The sequence below is a fragment of the Macrosteles quadrilineatus genome, unplaced genomic scaffold (genome assembly GCF_028750875.1).
Source record: "Macrosteles quadrilineatus isolate MER2022 unplaced genomic scaffold, UCM_ALF_1.0 Scaffold_9__3_contigs__length_116548681, whole genome shotgun sequence".
Lineage (NCBI taxonomy): Eukaryota > Metazoa > Arthropoda > Insecta > Hemiptera > Cicadellidae > Macrosteles > Macrosteles quadrilineatus.
The window spans coordinates 7,416,572-7,438,036 of NW_026542602.1; the positions used below are offsets into that span (position 1 = coordinate 7,416,572).

General features: G+C 37.3%; 1 protein-coding gene across 2 annotated transcripts; it reads right to left on the reverse strand.

Annotated features, from left to right (window-relative positions):
• Positions 1 to 1,138: 1,138 nt before the first annotated feature.
• LOC129004464 (probable ATP-dependent RNA helicase DDX17) lies at positions 1,139 to 21,067 on the reverse strand. 2 transcript variants are annotated; one of them, XM_054433059.1, is made up of 13 exons: positions 20,885 to 21,067; positions 15,679 to 15,903; positions 12,475 to 12,600; positions 11,797 to 11,908; positions 10,872 to 11,060; positions 10,370 to 10,549; positions 9,353 to 9,525; positions 8,546 to 8,656; positions 8,045 to 8,106; positions 7,362 to 7,421; positions 3,073 to 3,315; positions 2,346 to 2,779; positions 1,139 to 1,302 (listed from the first exon to the last, which is right to left on the reverse strand). In XM_054433059.1, exons 1-12 carry the CDS (start codon positions 20,905 to 20,907, stop codon positions 2,346 to 2,348), a joined length of 1,938 nt encoding a protein of 645 aa, XP_054289034.1. In that variant the 5' UTR covers positions 20,908 to 21,067; the 3' UTR covers positions 1,139 to 1,302. The 2 variants fall into 2 exon arrangements, with proteins under 2 accessions (XP_054289034.1, XP_054289035.1); XM_054433060.1 differs by lacking the exons at positions 1,139 to 1,302; positions 2,346 to 2,779; positions 3,073 to 3,315 and adding an exon at positions 5,238 to 5,927.
• Between the last annotated feature and the right edge of the window lie 398 nt (positions 21,068 to 21,465).

Sequence of the window (21,465 nt, forward strand, 5' to 3'; positions counted from 1 at the left end):
AAAGGTTCCAAACAAATTTTTAATAATAAATATATTTTTTAGTTAAGTTATGTTATTTATTGGTTTACCTAAAACTGAACTCTTTTAAAATTATAATCATATTTGTTTTTACTTACTAATAATTACCTCTATATTTTTTATTTATTTGTGCCCAAAGTTTAAAAAAATAGTGTTTCGGGAAATAGATAAAAAGAAAAAGAAATTACAATGTAACACTCACCAGTGTTCATACTTTTATCTATATTTTATTGATAACAAAAAAAATGTCTAAGTGTTAATAAATCAATGCAAAGAGGAAATTCTATGGAATAAAAGCAAATAAAAAATATAAAAATGTTTCACGTTAGACTGCCCTAAAGATATTTTTAGTGTGCACAAAACGTGGATTTATGAATTGGATGGATAAGGAGATTCAAGAAGAAAGACAAAACTTAATAAAAGTCTGTTAAAACACAAGGATAAGTCAAAATTTAACTGTTAATTTTAAAATAAAGCAGCAAAAAAGGTTCAAACTCATAATACATTTAAAAGAAAAAATACTTTTAAAATCAATGTATAAAAAATATTGCACAAACTACTTGCAAGTTAATTAATTTAATACTGCACTTGAAATTCTTTAAATTTACGTCCTCAGAGTATTTTAAAATATAATGGAAGTTTTTGTCACTAACGCTGAGACGCTGAGACAATTGTCAACGATGAATGATTAATGACTATGTAGACTTAGTTGACTACTCAACAATTCCAAATCTGAGCAATAAAGGTGACTTATAAGCCCAATACCTAGATGCCAGTTTCACTCTGTATCTGAGAAACAGTTAGGCCTAGATAAAATATCTAGATATGATGACATCCCAATAAAATTCATTAAGGATTCAAAAAGAGCAATTCTTTTGGCTTTACTTAATATCATAAACACTGCTTTGATATCATGAGTATTCCTCCAAACTAAAACTTTCAAAAACTACTCCATTGTTTACAAAAGGTAACAAGATGGATCCTGCTAACTACAGACCTGTTTCAATCCTGCCATCATTACCAAATTCATCCAAGGGGTGAAAAATACACAACAGGAATAGATTAGAAACATTTATTTCTAAATAATGCTAGTCTATTATATAAAAAAATAACACACAAAAAGACTCAATTTATTTAAAATAATCACAAACTTTTATCAATATATTAACTGCTAAAATCAAAGTATTTACAAAATCCACTTGTTGGGTTTATTGATGTAAAAGGAAATAACTTTACACATATCCACTCTTCTTTCTTGATATCCTGAATTTAACATTTTACCATCTGGAAAACAAAACAGTTTCTTTATTTCATGACCTTTGTGACCACACATACAAGCCAGCTGTTTGGTTCATGCTGTTTAATTCTTTCTGTAACATTGACAATGGCAATATCAATGTTTTTTGCAAGACAACAGTCCATATCCTGATCTTGGTATTAACGTTAACTGAAGTTGAATTTATTTTAATAGCATCATTACCTTACAGACCAATGACAAATAGTGGTTATAGTGCTCGCTTGGTAATCAAAAGGTCACTGGTTTGATCCTGAGAAAAGTGGGTACTTTCCTGTTAAAGAGAACATTCATTATTATCGATGATTTTTTTCTTTGATATATCGATATTAACAAATTGAAACATATCAGCTGACAACTACGATAAATTTTGTCCAACATCGACAAACAATAATACAACGAAACTGTTCTAAAAAAATAACCTAACATGACTAACCAAACTTGCTGTAACATCTAAAAATTCCGTGTTTTACTTGCCTTTACTGTTATCAAATGGAATTTTTAAATGGTACAGCAAGTTTGGTTGGTTATGTTAGGTTAGCTTAACTTACAACAGTTTCATTTCTTAATCCATATCATAGACTTTTAGCCTAAACAAGATCAGTTGTCAATTTGTAATGTAAATTGATATATCGAAAAAAAAATCATCGATAATAATGAATGTTCCCTTTAACAGGAAAGTACCGAAAAGTGGTAGCTTTTTAATGGTTTCAAACTGGACCCAGATATGCTTGATCATTGGGATTTTAATAAATATTCCTGGCTAATAAAACAGCCGATCTTAGTCTGTAACACAGCTACACAAGGCATCTCATTCCAATCAACACTCATATTTATTTGGGTTAAAATACGCACCTAGGTGGCGTACTCAGCTCAATTGATAATGATAATGATAAACTTACCTCTAATGATTTGACTTTTATTAAATGTGTAACACAGTAAGGTGGGCTGTAGGAATGAGAGGAAGTTTACCGTACATTTATCAGAGTGTGTTGCAAAATTAGCCTGTTAAGTGAGTCATTTGATAACATACCTATCGAATAGGTTGATACGAAAATCCATTTAGCTGCTGCGGCTGTTGGGAGGGCTCAGGGGGCGGAGGTGGAGGAGGACAGAAGAACAGCGAGGGTGGCAGTTGTGACATCATATTGGGGGGCAACTGGGGGCCCATGGGGGGCACGGGTTGAGCATTAGAGCTATTAGAGCTCACGTTAGGCTTCTCAGCTGCAGGCTTGGAACTATAACTGCTGGGTTTGTTGGAACGGTCGCGATCACGAGATCGTGAGCGTGACCTAGACCGTGATCTTGAGCTGCTGGAACTGCGTGACCTGCGATGACGGTTGCGATCACGACCTCTACGATTGTCGCGGTCTCTATCCCGCTCTCGTGACCTGGACCTGCTTCTCTTGGGGGACGGAGAGTTGTTTCTGAATCCTCCTCCTCGGTTGCGGCCCCAGCGATTTCTCCCTGTGAACAACAGTGAAAATCAGTACTGAACATAAATACAGGTGTTCGATGCAATAAGTAGTAGTTTGGATGTCAACAATCAAACATTGAACTCTTTTTCATCATCTAGATTTTGCTACTGAGACAAAAGAAACTGAATTTCACAAGAACTAATTTAATTTTTATTTTAAAAATTGGCAACAACTTAAACTTTGTGTGAATCAAATGTCTAGTTATATCAATATTCGAATATATCAGGTACAATACAAACTATGACCATAGCAACCATTCGGAAATCAATAATTTTTATTTACCTCCACCACCGCCTCGGCCGTTCCTGAAGCTGTCGGCGAGTTCGATCAGCTTGGGCGACACTATCTGGTTGGCCTCCTTGAGCACAGAAATGAGATCATTGGCTTGCTTGGAGTTGCCGGGTGTGAAGAACGTGTATGCCGTACCTGTGGCACCCGACCTGCCCGTGCGGCCGATACGGTGCACATAGTCCTCCGAGTTGTTGGGGTAGTCAAAGTTGATGACGAATTTTACGTCTTCCACATCTGTGGAAAGTATTGCAATGAGTAAGAGTAAACCATCAAGTCGATTAGCAACCCATCCAATACTGCCAACATCTGTGATTGTCATAAAAAAAAAAACATTTTGTCCTGAAAACAAAATTATTTTTTATTTGTCTTTGAAAATTAATAATATGAAAAGATACTCGTGCACAAACTTCTTTCACACTTAAAGAGAATTTGCTTAACTTATTCCAATTGTTAATTTTTACTGAATTGAGGTAGGGAAAAAATAAGTACCGGTTTACCATAACATGTTTTAAAATATTGTACTCCAATAACTCTAAATAAAGGATATAACAAAGAGCGCAAGGGCCTAGGTTTTCGGTGAGGTAGGCCTGCTAACCTTACAAAAAAATCCTAAAGAATGTTTATTTATACGTGACAAATCGTACATGATTAATTTTTTGTTAGCAAAGACATATTTGTTTACAATAGTAAACAATGTAGTATATTTAAGAGTCTGTTTTTTACCTAAAATACATGATGGTTCAAAATGCGGTTTTTTAAGTTCGTTATACCTATTTCTATTAGATGAAAACTACCGGGATACATATATGAAAAAAAACAACTAAAAGTCTTTTTTAGGCACCAAGCTAAACCAGTAAAAAGAATTCGGTGATTATTTAAGTTCCACTGCATAAGGACAAATTTTTCTTTCACACTTTCACGTAATCACCACACATGACTGTTGGGATAGTGATTTTTTGTAGTTTGTCTCTGCTACTTGCTAAAGACTCAAATATTTATTAAACTACCTAAATTACGAAACAGGATAGATGCAGCTGTTGCAAAAATTATTCTAGACAAAATAAATCGTCATAATTTGGGAAGATCTTGTTTTTAGGCTTGATTAGTGCCGTGCGACAAATGGTCAAACGGTGCTCACATTGAACTTTTAAAAGGAAGAACTCTCTTTTTTTCCTGCACCACTGCACACAATTTCTCTATATACAACTAATAATTAATGAATTGTTAAAGGTAATTGCAGTTGCAGTTAAGCATAGGGGAAAACACCTACTCTAACATCCTCAAACAATTCAATTTTTAATTATTTTTTAAACGATTAGTAGCCTAAATGATTTTACACAAGGGGAAAAGCAGTGATATATAAGTTATTTTAATTCAATTTGAGGTTGAATACATTGGTTGGAGGGTTTCAAAATCCTAAATCCCTGAAAAGGTTGATTATTTAAAGATTTATGGAACAAAAATAATCTGAAAATGTTATAAGACAAACCAGTTTTCAAAAACGGAAATATTTTCCTAGGAGAGGAATAAAAATCATGATTTTAGCATGCATTTTAGCTTTCCAGATTAGCAAATATTTATTTAATCAATTTTTTATCTTATTTAAAAAGCTAATCATTTATTAATCTGAAGAGCCATGTTGATCTGCAATGTGAAATTATATTTCCTAGACCCTAGTGACAGCAGCAGTCAAATTCACAAGCAAATCCACAAATTGTCTTTTACAATTTGCATGAATTTGCGCTTTTTGTGAAATAACAACATAAAATTATCATGACTGAGTTCTAGGAGAAGTACAACTTTCTCTTTTCTTCGCCATGGCACATTCATTTCCCTTTATTCAACTTATAGTAAAAACCCCAACTAGTACATTTATAGAACGTAACTTTTATTTTGATAATTAATTATAGGCTATACAAAAAGTCTAACATCCTCTTTCAAACCAGGTGTTAAAACAAAAAAACCAACAAACAGCACTATTTGTAATTTTAACGATATGTACACATGATAATTAACTTATTTAATACACAATAAAAAAAACTATTTGGAGAAGAAAAAAACCTGTTCTAGTCGTACCTGAAGTGCCAAAAAGCTCGGGGCAACTTGGGTCGACGGCCCAAGATTGTCCTCTTAACATTTTCGGAAATGTTACGGACACCTGACTGCTTGGAAACCACTTCCAAGACTCCTTCGTCGTAGATCACCACACGGCTGCGGTGTGGCAAAGCTAAACCTTTTTATGAGGAAACGCTCACAAAAAGATACTCCTAAACACTCCCATGTCTCCAATTTAAATTTTTTTCCGAGTCAAATAAGATTTTTCAGCTTTCTAAGCATCATAAAGTGAATATAGCAAAAGTGGTCTTTGTATAAAAACCGATATAAAGTTTAAATTTATTTTTCAAGGATATAAATCTAAAACCATTTGAGAGAGCCATGATTTATTTCAAATGAACTATTCTTAACAAATTGAGTCTTGAATAGTCGGGTTGGATTATTTCTAATCATTGTAAAACGGTATATTTTATTTTAAAGAACTTAAAAGTATTAAACTTTTTAAATACTAAAGCACACAATGAATTTACTTTCCATGAGTTGATCTTAATACTCAAATCTTAAACAAATTGAAAGCGGCAAATTCTTTTTGTAGACAATATTCTTTCCCAGAATGCTCACACAAGCCTAGCGGTGATGAGGTTAGCCCATGCCACGGGCTAGACTGGGGCTTGGTGTGTACGCCAGTGTGGGGCGTACTGCGCCCTCGCGGTCAGTAGGCGTAACACCAACGCCAATGAGAGACACAACGGAATGACAATGCCACAACAAGCATTATCACGTATGTGCCTCTGCAAAAAAAGAAACCAAAATTCTCTTTTAATAATTGTTTTTGGGCTGCGGTGTGAATTGAGTTACGTTTCTACCATAGACTTAAGTGTATCGAACTTACCTTTGACGAACTTAGTTTAAGTGTCTAACTTCTACGCAATGGTTCGGATCCATTTGTCGGTTCAGGTTCTAGGTAGACTAATTTACTGATAAGTTGATCATTTTAGAGGACGCTTACACAAGTTTTTAAGTGAATGCGTAGGAAGGGTGTAGAATGAGTTTAATGTTCTATCTGGATATGATATACTTAATTTATTTACTAACGTAAATTCCAAAAGGTTTAGAAAGACTAAGAACCAACCTATATGTACAGTAAAAATGTCAACTAGCCATCGAAAAATCAAAATTATAACAATCACAAAATTATAAATTATAATACTAGTAGGATTATTGTTAGACTTTACTATCATTTAAGTCGTATAATTGAATAATCATAAATCCACTGAGCATCAAAATAGTTACAATGGGTATAATATTTTAAGTTTTAAGAATTAAATACAAAACCTGCTTTAAAACTTGTTTTCCAAATGAACAATTTAAATTGTCTCCAAAACTAATGGGGAAGCATTTAAGTTCAAATTTCACACCTCTAAAATTCTAACTAACAATTAAAAATGTATATCCTTTTGCTGGGTAACTAACTGGTTTGTAGGTTTGTGTTTTGACAAACATTTGCAGTTAAAACATAACAGATTTGATATTTATAGTATTTAATCTTAGTTACACTTTTAATTCAATTAATTAAACTATGACCGTTCAAAGAATAGTGGCGTTCAATATTATTATCAACATAAATGTTAGATTAGGGAAAATACATCTAAAACTTGCACCTACACAATTCATTACTAGGATAAGCTTGAAAATATGTCGAAACCAGATCACAGGCTAACATAAATTATCTATAGTGACACTTTTTTATTTTTTTTTCCCTAGGACGCTAGGTACGAGACTGGGATTGTTTTTCACATTACTTCAGGCTAGACCTAGGGGTTGCGGCATTATCACTTAGATAAAATCCATTGGTGACTTGGCGGGGATCGAACCCCAGACCTCAGGGACTGAAGTCCCGCGCTCTAACCACTACGCCAGCTCGCTCCCCATCTATAGTGACACTATGCACATACAACTTTACTGTGCTTCAAATAAAATAATCAAGTAATTTTTGATGGTCTAATGATTTTACCCTCTCGCTTTCCTCAAATATCAAAATATCTCTTACAGTGTCTAAGATAAATGTTAAAGACACAACTTATATATCCTAGGAGAAAACAGCCGAATCGATAAATGGAACCAAACGCTGTAATTTTATATGATCAAATGTCTAAACTAAAATAAAAATGTTAAAAAATAAAATAAATAATATTTACAGTTTTAGGGATACACTAGTATCTTACCCAATCCACGAGCAGCGACATCAGTAGCTACCAGGACGGGAGTTCTGCCAGAACGGAAATCTGTAAAAAAAACATGTTCTTATTTAACCAGATTTTTGAGCCGGGCCGAGCATTGAGCACTGAGTGAGAAAATCAAGCTTGTGCCGAGCCTTTGCGATCGCTATATGGATGACGATAACTTCTTAGAGGGAGATAATGATGATGTCTGAACGACCGCAGATTACTAAAATTGTGGAAGACGATAATGTCTACAGTCTCATGAAATTATCAAGATTTTGCAACAATTGCGAAAGTTGATGATGTTTCTATGACCAATGAAACATTTTCATTATGTTCAGGATTTTGCTGCAACAGTGGAAGACGATGATTATGATTGTGTGACCACTGGAAGTAAACAGGATTTTGTTGCGACAGCAAAAGACGGTGATGGTGTCCCCGCAACTGCGGAACAGGATATTACCGCAACCAACAAATTATCCTTTTATGTATTAAAAATAAGTTTATACTGTACTTTATAACAAACTAAATTGCATTTTGGGAAGAAGGCTATAATAACAAACTACCTTATTATATCACATTAAGTAAAGCTTATTATATAAAAAAGCTCGGCTCAAAAAAATATCAGGCTTGCACTTCACTAAAAATAGATAAATAAAAGAAAATATCAAATTGAGTTGACCAACCTTGCAAAACGAGATCGCGCTCTGGTTGTGACTTATCTCCATGAATACAAGCTGCTTGGAACCTAAACACACAGAAAATTACAAATGTTGGGTGATGTAAAAATATAGATTTAATATGTATTAATAATATCACAGTTACATCACCCATAGGCATAATGACGTTATTTTACAACCAAGATCAACTAATTTGTATTGGAATTTAAAATCATGGACCAGATCAAAGTTGTATTAAATTAAATTATCTTAAATTAAGGCAACGAGAGTTGAATGAATGAAATTATATCTTTGTTACTATTCTAAGTTGGTTCAATAATCAGGACTATTTAAATTCAATCGAGGGTTGGGTCCAGTTCCGAACCATAGCAAAACCACTTGCATGTCTCAGAATCAAACCGGCGACTTTCTTATTACCAGCCAAGGACTTTTAATAACTACTCAGCCATATTATTTACAGGGATAAAAAGAGGTTACAGTTTCCAATTAATAGTAACATTAACTCACCCTTCTCTTCTTAATTTTCTCGTCACATCGTCCACTCTTTTCTTTGTTTCTATGAAGATTATCGTCTTGCTATCGGCTTCCCCGGTGATTTCTCTGAGCAATGTGCTGAGCCTATAAAAACATTTTATATTAGTTTACCATAAAATTAAAAGACTACACATTGTCTTAAAACATGAAATTGGAAAAGGTTGAGTTGAAAACAAACAGCAGCATCGGGAATCAATAGCGATCAGCAGATTCAGGATTCGAGAGCAATCAGCAGATTTGGGAGTGAAGAAACGTCGGTTGCACTCAATGGAATTCGGGGGAATTTTATTTTAATTTATTAGCATTTTATGTCATTACCAAAAAAAGAGGGCCCAATAATACACTTAAGAATGGGCTGCCAGCGAATGATAAAAGAATTAGTTCTTTTACTATTGGTGGATTTTTTGCTAATCCTGCAATAGCTTTTTTAGGAAGATGTTTAATAATCTGGCATCACTTAATTACCAATCGTGCCGGATTAGCGAGCGTCTACTATTAGTACTGTAAACTTAAAGGAATTTTCTATACGTTGTTGGACTAGTTTTTTCCATTCCTGTATTTTATCATCTAAGCTAATTAATTACCCAGTTAAGCCTGGGAAGATATCTGTTTTTCCTCTTAGTAAATTTATTGGTAAGTTTATTTGTTGTATATATATTGTAAAGTAGTTTCAAGATTAAGGTTGGTTCAAGCTAATAGCAACTCATTCTCCACATAGAGGCATCGGCATCACCTACATGTAGAATCGGATCATTCTATGTATTCATGTTTGTGGCTTACTTGTTCTCCTTCTCGTAGTCCTGGCAGATGTCCACTATCTGCAGGATGTTGTGATTGGCGGACAGTGACAGAGAGCCTACGTTGATCTGTATGTAGTCCTTGAGGAAGGAACAGGCCAAGTTTCGCACCTCCTTCGGCCACGTGGCCGACCACATCAGCACTTGTCTGTCGGGCTGCAAACATATGACTTTGAGAAAAAAACTAGTTGATAGCCTATTATAGATTTCACATGTTAAATTTATATCAGTTTCAGATCCCCTATGTTGGGTGCAAACTTTGTCTTCGAGTAGAACTAAACAAACTATTTCCATGATTAAGCTGAAACCAATTTTAGGATGGAAATTTATAACTGAGTGGGCTGAAGTAAATTACTAATTAAGGTTGAACAAATCAACTTGTTTACCAAGCCAAACTAAAAAAAAAAAAAAAAAAAAAAAAAAAAAAAAACACAATACAAATTATATTTTAAAGGAAATTCAAGTTACTGATTAGGACTTCTAAAGTGATTCTTTTCTAAAAAGTAAGTTGATTTCTCTTCAAACTACTTTCTAAAGAAATTATGGGACAAAATGTCAGTGTTTTTCACTTTATTGCATATCTATTAGGCAGGACTCTTTTCTCAGGTAAACTCACTAAACTCTATCTCTCATCAAAAAATTGTAAATTATAGTCTTCAGGAGGAAAAGATGCTCAAATGTATTGTATATTATAGCACCTTTCTTTTAAATCACATCAATTAACACAGTAGCAAAAGACCAAGAGAAAATAAAGCATTTTGACAGTCAAAAATTCTGTGAGTAGCTCATTCAAGTACATCCCCGTTTAGTATTGGCTACACCTGGTCCATATGGATGAGTATCCAAAAATCAATGATCAAGAAAGTTGTACAAAGTTTTGAACATCGGCGATGGATCACAAATAGAAGGATATAAAATATTTAATATTTTTTGTAGCATTACAGCATATTGGGAACACAACTACAACTACCGAACTACCTAAGTGGCCTGTCAAACTTACCCTGATCTGTTCTACAATCTTGCGTATCTGAGGCTCAAATCCCATGTCAAGCATTCTGTCAGCCTCGTCCAACACGAGGTACGTGCATCTCTTGAGGTTGGTGCGTCCAGATTCCAGAAAGTCCAGGAGACGGCCGGGCGTAGCAATCACTATCTCCACTCCCTTGTCCAGCTCACGGGCCTGTCAACAAACAAGCCATCAAAACCAGTTTCTTAAACTCGTTTTCAAACTCATCAAGATCTTTTAATGCCAGAGACTGTTTGAACTTAATTTTAAATAATGGTAAGATGTCATTTCCCCCACACCACACAGTAAGCAGCTGGTGTCTGATCTATTTGTAGCCAAAAAAGTTGTTTAAATAAAGGGTTTGGTAAAGTCAGCTGGAGTGTGGTAATTTGCAAAACTCTCTTATGGAAAAAAAACGGTTAGTTAAAAACTGGTGACATTAGTTTAAATGTAATAGCAATTAATATACTATAATAGGTTATACAACTCTTCGCACCTGTCCAGACTTGGGAGCGCCTCCAAACACGCAGGTATTGCGTATGTGAGAAGTCTCGCCCACTTCGTTGGCCACCTGTTGTATCTGCTGGGCCAGCTCTCGTGTGGGCGCCAGTATCAGAGCGATCGGCCCGTCCCCGCGGCACAGGCGGCCCTGGTTGTTGATATGCACAATAGCCGGCAGAATATACTGTGAAACAGCCATCAAGAGTCAACATACTTAAGCAATGCACATTAGAGCCAAAAATCCAAAGAGATTTACCAAATTACTCAGAAAATGAGTTCTAAGGCTAAAAAAACGAGTCATAAAACAACATAAGCTAACACAAGCTAAAACAACATATCAAGGATAAGTTGGAAGATCTTAACTACTCCGGTCCAAATTCTTAGTTCAGAATTGATTCACAGAATTGACACTACTACAGCCAATAAGTTAGTAGATTGAATACTTAAGTCTTGGTAATACACTTTTAGAGTGATGAACAATATTTTTTGTCATGCCGTACTATTATTAAGCTAACAAAAACATAAAACAATTATTTCCATTGTTTATCTTTCCAAATAACCAATAGTTCACAAATAGTTTAGGTCTTTTTTGCCTATGTATATGAACATATGTTACTTTTATTCAGAAGCGAGGTTTTTAAGGTATACCTACTCTGCCAAGACAATAATTAACTCAAACACTGAGTCAGAGCAAAAGTTAATGTTACTGGAGTGATAATACTATGTTACACAATAATGAACACAAAAACCTTTTCATTAGCCTACAATGCAACAACAATTATCATTAGAGACTATTCTCTTCTGCAAAATCAGCTTAATAATCACAACGTTCACATTCATGTAGGTTACCCAAGTTCAAAAGGAAAAAAATAATGCAACTTTCAAAATATGTTACCCAGACAGACACTAAGAGTACCTACCGATAACGTTTTTCCAGATCCCGTAGAGGCGATCCCCACCAAGTCTCTTCCGCTAAGAGCAATAGGCCAGCCCTGCGCCTGGATAGCTGTAGGGTACTCAAACCCTAGACGTCTGTAAAAATCATCACATGGGCCTAATTTAGAAAATGGTGGTAAATATTCTCTTTATTTCTTGTAATCCAAAACAAAACCCCCTAGATGGATGAACTGGTCTCCCTAACAGTGTAAATTTAACCAAACCCATTGACAGCTCCATTGTGGAAAGACAAGATGCAGTTTACTAGAAAGGAGAGCATGAAAATAGTTTAATGATGGTGAATTGCCATAGAATTAGATAGGAGACAAAGCTACTCTGATCATTTCTATCAACTATCAAGACAAGTGTAAAATTGTTTTAGTCTGTGCTATAAACAAATATGTCTTTGCATACACTAAATTATTAAAATAAAGCCTAACCATAGGAAAACCAATAAAAACTAAAAGAGTGAACACAAAGTAGTCCTATTGATGATAAGTTTAAGATTTTCAATAACAAATTGGACTCTGTGTGATATACACAATTTGTTATTGATAGATATACATTTACAAACCTACAATATGTACATAGGCTTCTTGTAGAATACCCTATACTGCTATTAACCTTTGCGTTCAAACAAGGAAACCAGCGTGATTACTTACTTGATCTCTGACAATACATAATCCGGGAACCCAGCTTCTTCAAAACCGAATATTGGGTTTGGAATGTTGTTGCCTACCAGAGTGATTTCCTTGCTCTCTCTGTAAGCATCGATCTCAGATTGAGGCCTGAAAAACAAAATCTTCATCAGTTTTGGTTTTAATCAAACATATCAAAAGTAGAGATAGACAAGTCTTAAAATTTCGGGAAATTTTAATTTTGTCCTAACTTACGAGACGAGATTTTATTTTGATCTAGATTTTTAGTTGCGTTTCCTTTGCGAAGGTGTTATTTAATTAATTATTAACATGTAAATATTATGGATTCAATCCTCTATCTTTATGATCTGAAAAAAATTTCTTAATATTTACGGTTTACATCAAATTTGCCATCAAAGATTTTAAATGGCGGCCATAATAAAACGGCTTGAAATATTAGAAAGAAACTTTATAATCTCTTTTTACCTACTAAAATACACATGTATACAAATTTTGAAATTTCTATCTTGAAAAATGCTCAAGATAAAATAATTCTTAAAAATCACAAACAGACCGACAAACAGAACTCTAGGCCTTTTAGACCCATAATTATATGGCATTTTATGTTTGTCTTAGCCCAAGGAACAAGTTCACAAAATATGCCCAGACAATTTGGAAACACCAAATTACATTTGGAAAGATTACATTTGACTCGGGAATTTTTCGGAACGGGATTTGGTCCGATCGTCGGCGATTTTTCCAGTTGCGAGTGCCGATAACGCCGTTATTGCGAGCGATAGGTCCGCAAACGCAGGAGACGAAGTCATTTTGACGATTACGCCGTGACCGCGGAGTCATAACGACGATCGCGCCGTGGCCGCGATTATTGGACCGACGATCGCACCGTGACCGCGAGTCATACCGACGATCGCGCCGTGACCGCGGAGTCCTACCGACGATCGCGCCGTGACCGCGGAGTCCTACCGACGATCGCACCGTGACCGTGAGTCATACCGACGATCGCGCCGTGACCGCGGAGTCCTACCGACGATCGCGCCGTGACCGCGGAGTCATACTGACGATCATGCCGTGATGGCGGAGTCATGCTGACGATTGAGCCGTGATCGCGAGTCATACCGACGATCATGTGTGACGTAATTTTCCTGGCGGACGACAAGTGGGAAATTACGCCACCGGTAACAAAACGAGGATCCCAGGATTCGCCCTAGTCTGGTCGCGGGGAGTTTCCCAGGAGTCGATAGTGATTCGGATAGCCTAAGTTTGATAGCCCTGGTTGTCAGAGCTCGAGACGAACGTTGCGGGTTACTAAACACCCTACTCGAAATCACCACTCTAGCCTAGGGCTTGTGGGGAAATAAATAATTTTGACTTGACTCTGTGGGCAAATATCTAAATGACACACTACTAGCTAACTTAACAAATCAACAAGTAAGCTAAGTAGTCACTCCGCTTACCTACGGAGTTACGTCGTCAACCTGAAACAAACAAGGTTAGTACAAGATAGGCCTAACCTAGCCTAACTCCCACAGAGTCTGAATTTACTAAATGATAAGAAAACAAGTTAGCCTAAGTGGTCCAGGTGAGGAACGAACAAAAAAAACGAAACTAAAAAGGTGAAACTGCTCCTTGAGCCAAAAACGAAAAACTAAAACTTTAACTTCCTCACGTGTTCAACTTAGACCAACTTCGACAGAACTTGTCCAGCAGAAACCTGTCTGCTGGAACAGACTTTGGTACGTTTGGGGAACTTTAAAAAAAGGGTTTTAAGAATTTAAAAAGAAAGTCCCAAATATGGATTACGAAACGTTAAATCGAAATGATCTGTCACCAACTCCGATACTTTAATTAAATGAGTTGGTTAAAGCGTATGACGAGGTCTGCGAATCAGGCCTAGCCTAGGAACTTCGACAAAGTTCTGCTGAAACACAAGTGACAAAAGAAAAACCTAAGTTGTCTTAGTTTTACACAACTTACCAAACGAAGTAATACTATTGTAAAACACTTTTAGCGCACTCGATGCACCACGAACTTAATGTAGGCTAACTTTTAAGCTACGAACGAAAAAAACAAAAACTCTTCAAATCGAAGACGAAAAGACGAATTAGCGAATCCTTCAAAAGCCGGGAATACGAATGACCAAATCTTCACAAACTTCTTCTTACTTCACCTTCGTCTCAGAATCGAGACGAAAGTTAAAACGATTCCTGATTGGTCAACGAGTTACAGAAACAAAAAAAAACTGGCAGCGAAGGCAGGCGCATGGCAGCTTTAACAGGCTTACAGCCGCGTACCACTCAAAGGTGACCTCGCTGCTCATCTTCTCTCCCGTAGCCCGGCCTCAGACGCAGTCGAACAGCCAAACAACCAAACTGACACCAACGTCGTCTGCGGTCTTGGAATTGGAGGTTAGGTACGACGTCAGTTTAGTGTCGCGACTAGGCTTACTCAACAGCTTATGTTTAGCTGTTTAAAGTTCGTGGTTTAGCCGTTATTTTACCCCCTACACATTTGACCCGTTACACATGCCGTGACCCAAGTCATACCGACGATAACCCCGTGACCGCGGAGTCATACCGACGATCGCGCCGTGACCGCAAGTCATACCAACGATCGCGCCGTGACCGCGAGTCATGCTGACGATCGCGCCGTGACCGCGAGTCATGCTGACGATCGCGCCGTGACCGCGAGTCATGCTGACGATCGCGCCGTGACCGCGAGTCATACCGACGATCGCGCCGTGACCGTGAGTCATACAGACGATCACCCCGTGACCCGCGAGTCACAAGTTTCTATAGGTACCTGTAAATTGTTACCCATTTTTTGGTTTTTATAGATCAGTGCCACAAATGGTAAAAATTGATTTTGTATGTCTTTTTTGGTAACTTTTTCTGTTTTGGCACAGAAAAAAATCCCTGCCCGTCCCGTCCCGAACTAAAAATTCAATCCCATCCATCCCTAGTTTTTAAGTCTGCTTAGTAAAACTTCGTGAAAACCAATGAACAATTTTCAAACCAATATAACTCTGACCTGAAAAAAACCAACATGACAACTCAGCTGAACTCATGCACAGATAACTTAAAAGGCAGCTAGTATAGCCATGCAAAAAGGAGATGTTAAAGTAGTTTCCCAAAATGGAATTAGGCCTGACAAAATATTTGTTTAATTCATTTTTAACTCCACTTAAGACTTTTACACTATCAAACTTACCTATTTGCTACATTTATATGGGGTACATAGAAATCTTTCTTGAATGGTTCCAGTCTGCTCATGTCCCATCTTGGTTTCCGCAATTTCTCGCCAGCATTTTGTCCTCGTCGAGCCCCGCCAAAACCACCACGGTCTCCTCCTCTACCCCCTCCACCTCTTCTGTCATCTCGGAAGCGGTCTCTACTGCGACTCCTTCTCCGGTCACGGTCCCTCGATCTTTCTCTGCTGCTCAAAGATAATTTACATTTAAATTAAGTTTACACAGGTGATGAATTGTACTAGAACAGCTTAGTTTATCACTACCTATGTTATAACTTAGGCCTAGAACAATATCAGTGTTAAGGAAACGGATCAAATGTTAGGAGAAAGGGGGAGTCTTTCAACATATTGAATTTCATACCTCAGGTAGTGTTCAAAGATTTGGGGTCAGTGGGGGAGTCAATACCCTTTTACGATGTAAGTTACTTGGTCTTGCTCCCTTCATTTATTTTCTTTAAGTTTATAGTCTTTGTTTAAACATTTTGTTAAATATTAATATTAGTTAGGTCTTGGTATTTATTTAGTATAGGTGCCTCCAAACAAATTTTAAATTTTTATACCTTACTTAATGGTTTTTTACCTCCTGAATCCACGTATACCAAATTTTTCACCGCTGATGAATATTTCTCAAAATACCTATTACATTCCTGAGAAAAACACTTCAAAATTACTATTTCTAAAATGCACTTCCATTTTTTAAATAGTAATTTGAAGTGTTATTAATAATGAATCGAGTTGTAAGTTTAAGTCACCAGCACACTGTTGTATCTGTATTTTTGAAATATTAAGTTTAATTTGACATGTTTTTTCTCAGGATTTTAATTTTACAAAAACAGGCTGCAGGTTACATAAACTAACAACTCGATTCATTATAACCTAAACTTTAACTTAGGTACCTAATCAAACCTACCTTCAAAGGACTTAATGCAGTCACGGATTTGTATTTTTAAAGCATGGCCAACCACCCTGACGCCTTTTCTGACATGAAAAGGAGTTTGATATTGTTCTAGAGGTTTGGTTTGGTTAGCTTATATTAGCACCATTTCATTAAAATGTTATTTCCAAACAGTGAAATATAAATCATTAAGTAATAAGAATAAAATACTGGTAACAATAATAAATTAGATTAACCCCTTAACCGCCGTCTAAGTAGCCTAGTCAAAATCCGCCATTGCCACTTATTTTTGCCGTTTTTGACGATTTTTACTTGTGATTTAATAAACTGTACCAGTTGTTTTTCTAAAGAAAATAGTTATCGATATTGTTTGTAGACATCTTCAAAAACATTAAGCTTTAACAATACCCTACTAAAATTTGTGATTGTGGGGTGGGGTTCGGGGGTTTCTCGAGTTAGGCCTATAATAAAAATTAGGCCTACAATAAAGTCTACAACTCTAATAAATCGTCATCCTCAAGCATGTCACCAGCCATTACGACTAATATTTACTACTCATTCAACCTGTGTTTCGTGATCTGCAGAACGTTAACTATCCTTCACCTTCTTCTCTACCTGATGTCGAATCTGCCTTCTCTGACTTCTGCGACCACCTTGGCTCAATCATATCTCAACATACACCCACAAAACAGCTTCAATCCTCAAGCTTTCCTGCCTGGTTTACCGAGGAGCTAAAACGACTTGTCTTAAGGAAGAAGGCCACCCATCGACTTCTTAAAACCTCAGGAAATCTTCGTCATCGTGAAAGTTTTCGCAATTTGAGAAGCCAGTGCAAGTCTTTAGCCACCAAGTGTCATCGAGACTACTTAAAAAGAATTGAAGACGACATTCCTCATAACATAAAATCTTTTTGGTCTCACGTCAACAGACTCAAGAGCAGTCCATCCCCTGCTGCTAAACTATCTTTTGATGGTAGAGAAGCTGAGTGTGCTGCCGGAAAGTGCGAACTATTCTCAAACTACTTTTCATCCGTCTTCACGGAGAACCAAATTCCCTCGCCTGTCTTCGACTTTGGCTGGAACTTCTCCATCACTAAATGTGTCATCACAGCCTCAGACGTTCAACTCAAACTTGCCTCGCTTGACCCAAATAAGGGAGCCGGTCCTGATGCTATTCCTCCGTGCGTTCTTAAATACTGTGCCCCTATTTTGGCTCCTCATCTGGCTATCTGGTTTACATCCCTGCACTCACTTGGAAACTTCCCATCGGCCCTTAAGCGTGGCTTTGTCGTCCCCATCTTCAAATCTGGTGATCGTTCAAATGTCAGAAACTATCGGCCCATTGTCATTCTCTCTGCTGTTGCCAAGGTGTACGAGAGCATTGTTTTGGACTACCTCTATTTTCATCTCCGTAAATGTATCTCCTCCTCTCAACATGGCTTCCTGCGCTCACGCTCAACAGTGACAAACCTGATGGAATTTCAAGAATACGTCATGGCCGCTTTTGGCGATGCTCTCCAAGTTGACTGTGTTTACCTTGATCTCTCCAAAGCCTTTGACAAGGTCAATCACAACATCCTTGTGGCAAAGCTCGCCGGATATGGTGTGGGGGGGGGCCCTGCTTGAGTGGTTAAACAGCTACTTGACCAACAGAACCCTTGTAGTCAAGTACGACGGGTGCCTTTCTACGCCATTCAGTGTCCTATCTGGAGTCCCGCAAGGGTCCCACCTCGGTCCCTTGCTGTTTAACCTGTTCATGAATGACATTGGCAACGTCATCCTCACCAAGTTTCTCATGTTTGCCGATGATATTAAGGTATTTGGCTTGGTGTCATTGGCTTCTGACTTTGAGCGCCTCCAACTTTCTCTCACTAACATCGACGCCTGGTGCAAGGAAAACTTCATGGAGCTCAACGTCTTGAAATGTGTCGTCATCTCCTACAAACGTGGTGCAGCCCCAGTCCAATATGACTACGTCCTCAATGGTTCTACACTGAAGAGAGTGGAAAGGGTACGAGATCTCGGAGTGACAATGACCCCTTCGCTCAACCCTCACGAGCACATTGCCCACATTACAACCAAAGCTAGCTCCCTGCTTGGTTTCATATTCAGATCAACAAGGAATTTCAACTCGCCCTTCACCTTGATCACGCTCTACAAGTCCCTGGTACGCCCGCTGCTGGAGTATGGGTCAATCATCTGGTCTCCCTTCCAGAAGAACCACGTCAGCCAACTGGAGAGCATACAAACCCGCTTCATACGGATGCTTGGACCGAGACTTGGTTTTACCTACCGCACTACCCCGGTTGACGATGTGGAGAAGTCCTTCGATCTTCTGCCTTTGTCACTCCGACGTCATCATGCCGACATATTCATGCTCTACAAGCTGGTTAACGGGTTTGTCGATTGCCCCAACATCCTGAGTGGTATCGACATTACCACGCCCAGAGGCACCCGCTCCAGGACTATATTCAGCAGACGCTTTCTCCCAGCCTACTACTCTTACAACAGCGGAATTAGCCGTCTACTCAAGGCTGGTAGCACGGCGGCTGCTCAACTGGATTTCTTCGGTGAGAAGCCCCTCCGGTTCAAAAAGAAGGTCTCCCTGATCACTTGAGCTACCACACTCCAGCACATCTGCATATTTGTCCTCTCATCGCTGAAACTTGCTGTTCATGTTCTTTGTTGATACTCTTTTTAGTTTATTCTTCTGTTATTAATATTTGTTATTACTTTGTTATTACTATTGTTATCACTATTTGTTATTACTATTGTTATCACTATTTGTTATTACTTGCTATTACTATTTATTATCACTTTGTTATTACCATTGTTATTACTTTTCTAGTTAGTAATATTGCAAATGCCATCTAAATTGTTACACATATTTTGTAAAAAGGTGCAATCCGTTGGGAAATAAATAAATAAATAAATAAATAAACCCTACCAAGTAAATAACCACCAAAAAACACAATTATAATGACACGCATAATGTACGTAAGCATTACGTAAGCTTCCGAAAGCACGAGTTTTACTGAAACTACAACGGAACTGATCGGGACCATTACTGACCTATAATACCACTAAAATCCACCAGATTGCAGCACTAGTCAAGCAGCACTGTCAACAACTTGTTTACGTACGTATATCAGAGATAAGGCGGGAAGTGAGCTGTTAAAAATAAAACACAACAGCTGATTACGTCAACACGAGATAACTCGTACGTGGCGGTTGCTCTGAAAACTAGTATAGCCCGGCATATCTCGTGCGTGGCGGTTAAGGGGTTAAATGTGTTGATTTATTGGTCTAAGAAATTGATAGGCCTAGATGGAACTCAATCAGGTGATTTTCAAATTCCATAATCAGAGTTAGCTAATAAAGTTGTCACTTCCATTATTGTTTGACTATGATTGAAAACAATCAGCTGTTAGATTATTACTTCACCCACAGTTCATTCCACTTGTAAATGTCATCCGTCCTACCTTGTTTAGGCTCTTGTAATGTTGTATAGCTTATTTATACGGCAATAAATTATCTTGAGAAATATTCATCAGCGGTGAAAAATAACAGTAGGGCCTGGCCTATATTTGGATTCAAGAGGTAAAATACTAAATATAGGTCTAAGTTACCTAAAGTTAGACATCAAAATTAAAAATTTGTTGGGTAAGTTAAGTAGCCTACATTTCTTAACTGGGCTCTGAGGCCTACACTAATAATGTATCGATTGAAAATATTGATTCGAATAGGCTAAGTTACAAGTAGGCTAAACCTTCATTCAATTTTTTTACGAGCTATATCAATTATAAAATAAAACTGTTATAACCCATCCAACCAAACCTGCTGATAATGAAAATATCGAATGAAGGTTTACTAATCGAATCAATATTTTCAATCGATATTAGCGTACCCCGGTTAAGAAACTGTACCCGAAATAAGATTATTAAGTCACATAGCCTAGCATATCTTATCAAAGTTTGGTAAAAACTCAGTTTCCACAGCGGTAACAGTTTTCCAAAAATGTTAGGGTAACCAACAAAAATAGGCTTCATTTAGGCTATGTTTTGAAGACCAAAAATATAACATAGGCCTAGACTTAACTTGTGCTTAAAGTTCGGTAGGCTAAAGGTTTATTTGCAGGTTTTTTAAGCACACTCCATTCTAATCAATATTAAACCGAAGTGCTCCTCCATTATTAATTTAGCTTGGCAATCCGATTTCAGGCATTCCTAGGCATAATAATGCGCGCAAGTCAAGTTGAAACGTTCTCTCTTACCTTCTTCTATCAAATCGCCCCATGGATTAGGAAAGTATTAATATAAAAGATTTATCAAGGTAAGTTAAAATCAGATAAACACAATTAGGTAAACAACTTAGAATTTGTCTCAAAATGTTAAATCAACACAATGCACTGACGCAGATTCACTATTCGACAGCCACACACAGCCAGCAGAACAGAGAAAAGAAACGCCGAACGCCGAACGACCGAACACCAGAACGAGAAGAGAACAGAACAGAACAAGCTGATCGGGTTTTTTGGAAAGGGAAAAAGAAGGAAAGAGTTCGAAAAAAATCCAACAGACGCCTTCCTTTGCTCAATGACTATAACATTTCAACTAACTAATAACTACAACCTAGGTACTTTATATAGTCAATGCTAAAACACTGTTAATTAGACGAGTACGTAACTTTAATTTAACACAAAGCCGCTGATCCCGTAAAACTGTTGGGTTTCACTCTGGACTGTAAGCTATCCAGAGATAAACACATTGATGTGATCACCAGAGATTGTCCAGAGTCTTGTTCCTGCTGCGGAAGCTTCAGAGCCTGCTCGACCGCAAATACCTAATAGTGGTT

Excerpts from the sequence above, each read along its gene's own strand:
- LOC129004464 (XM_054433059.1), bottom strand. The coding sequence starts at position 20,907 with ATGGGGCGATTTGATAGAAGAAG. Across the intron at positions 12,601-15,678 it reads CATATAAATGTAGCAAATAG|GCCTCAATCTGAGATCGATG; the intron begins GTAAGTTTGATA and ends TTTGTTTTTCAG. Across the intron at positions 8,657-9,352 it reads GACTACGAGAAGGAGAACAA|GCTCAGCACATTGCTCAGAG; the intron begins GTAAGCCACAAA and ends ATGTTTTTATAG.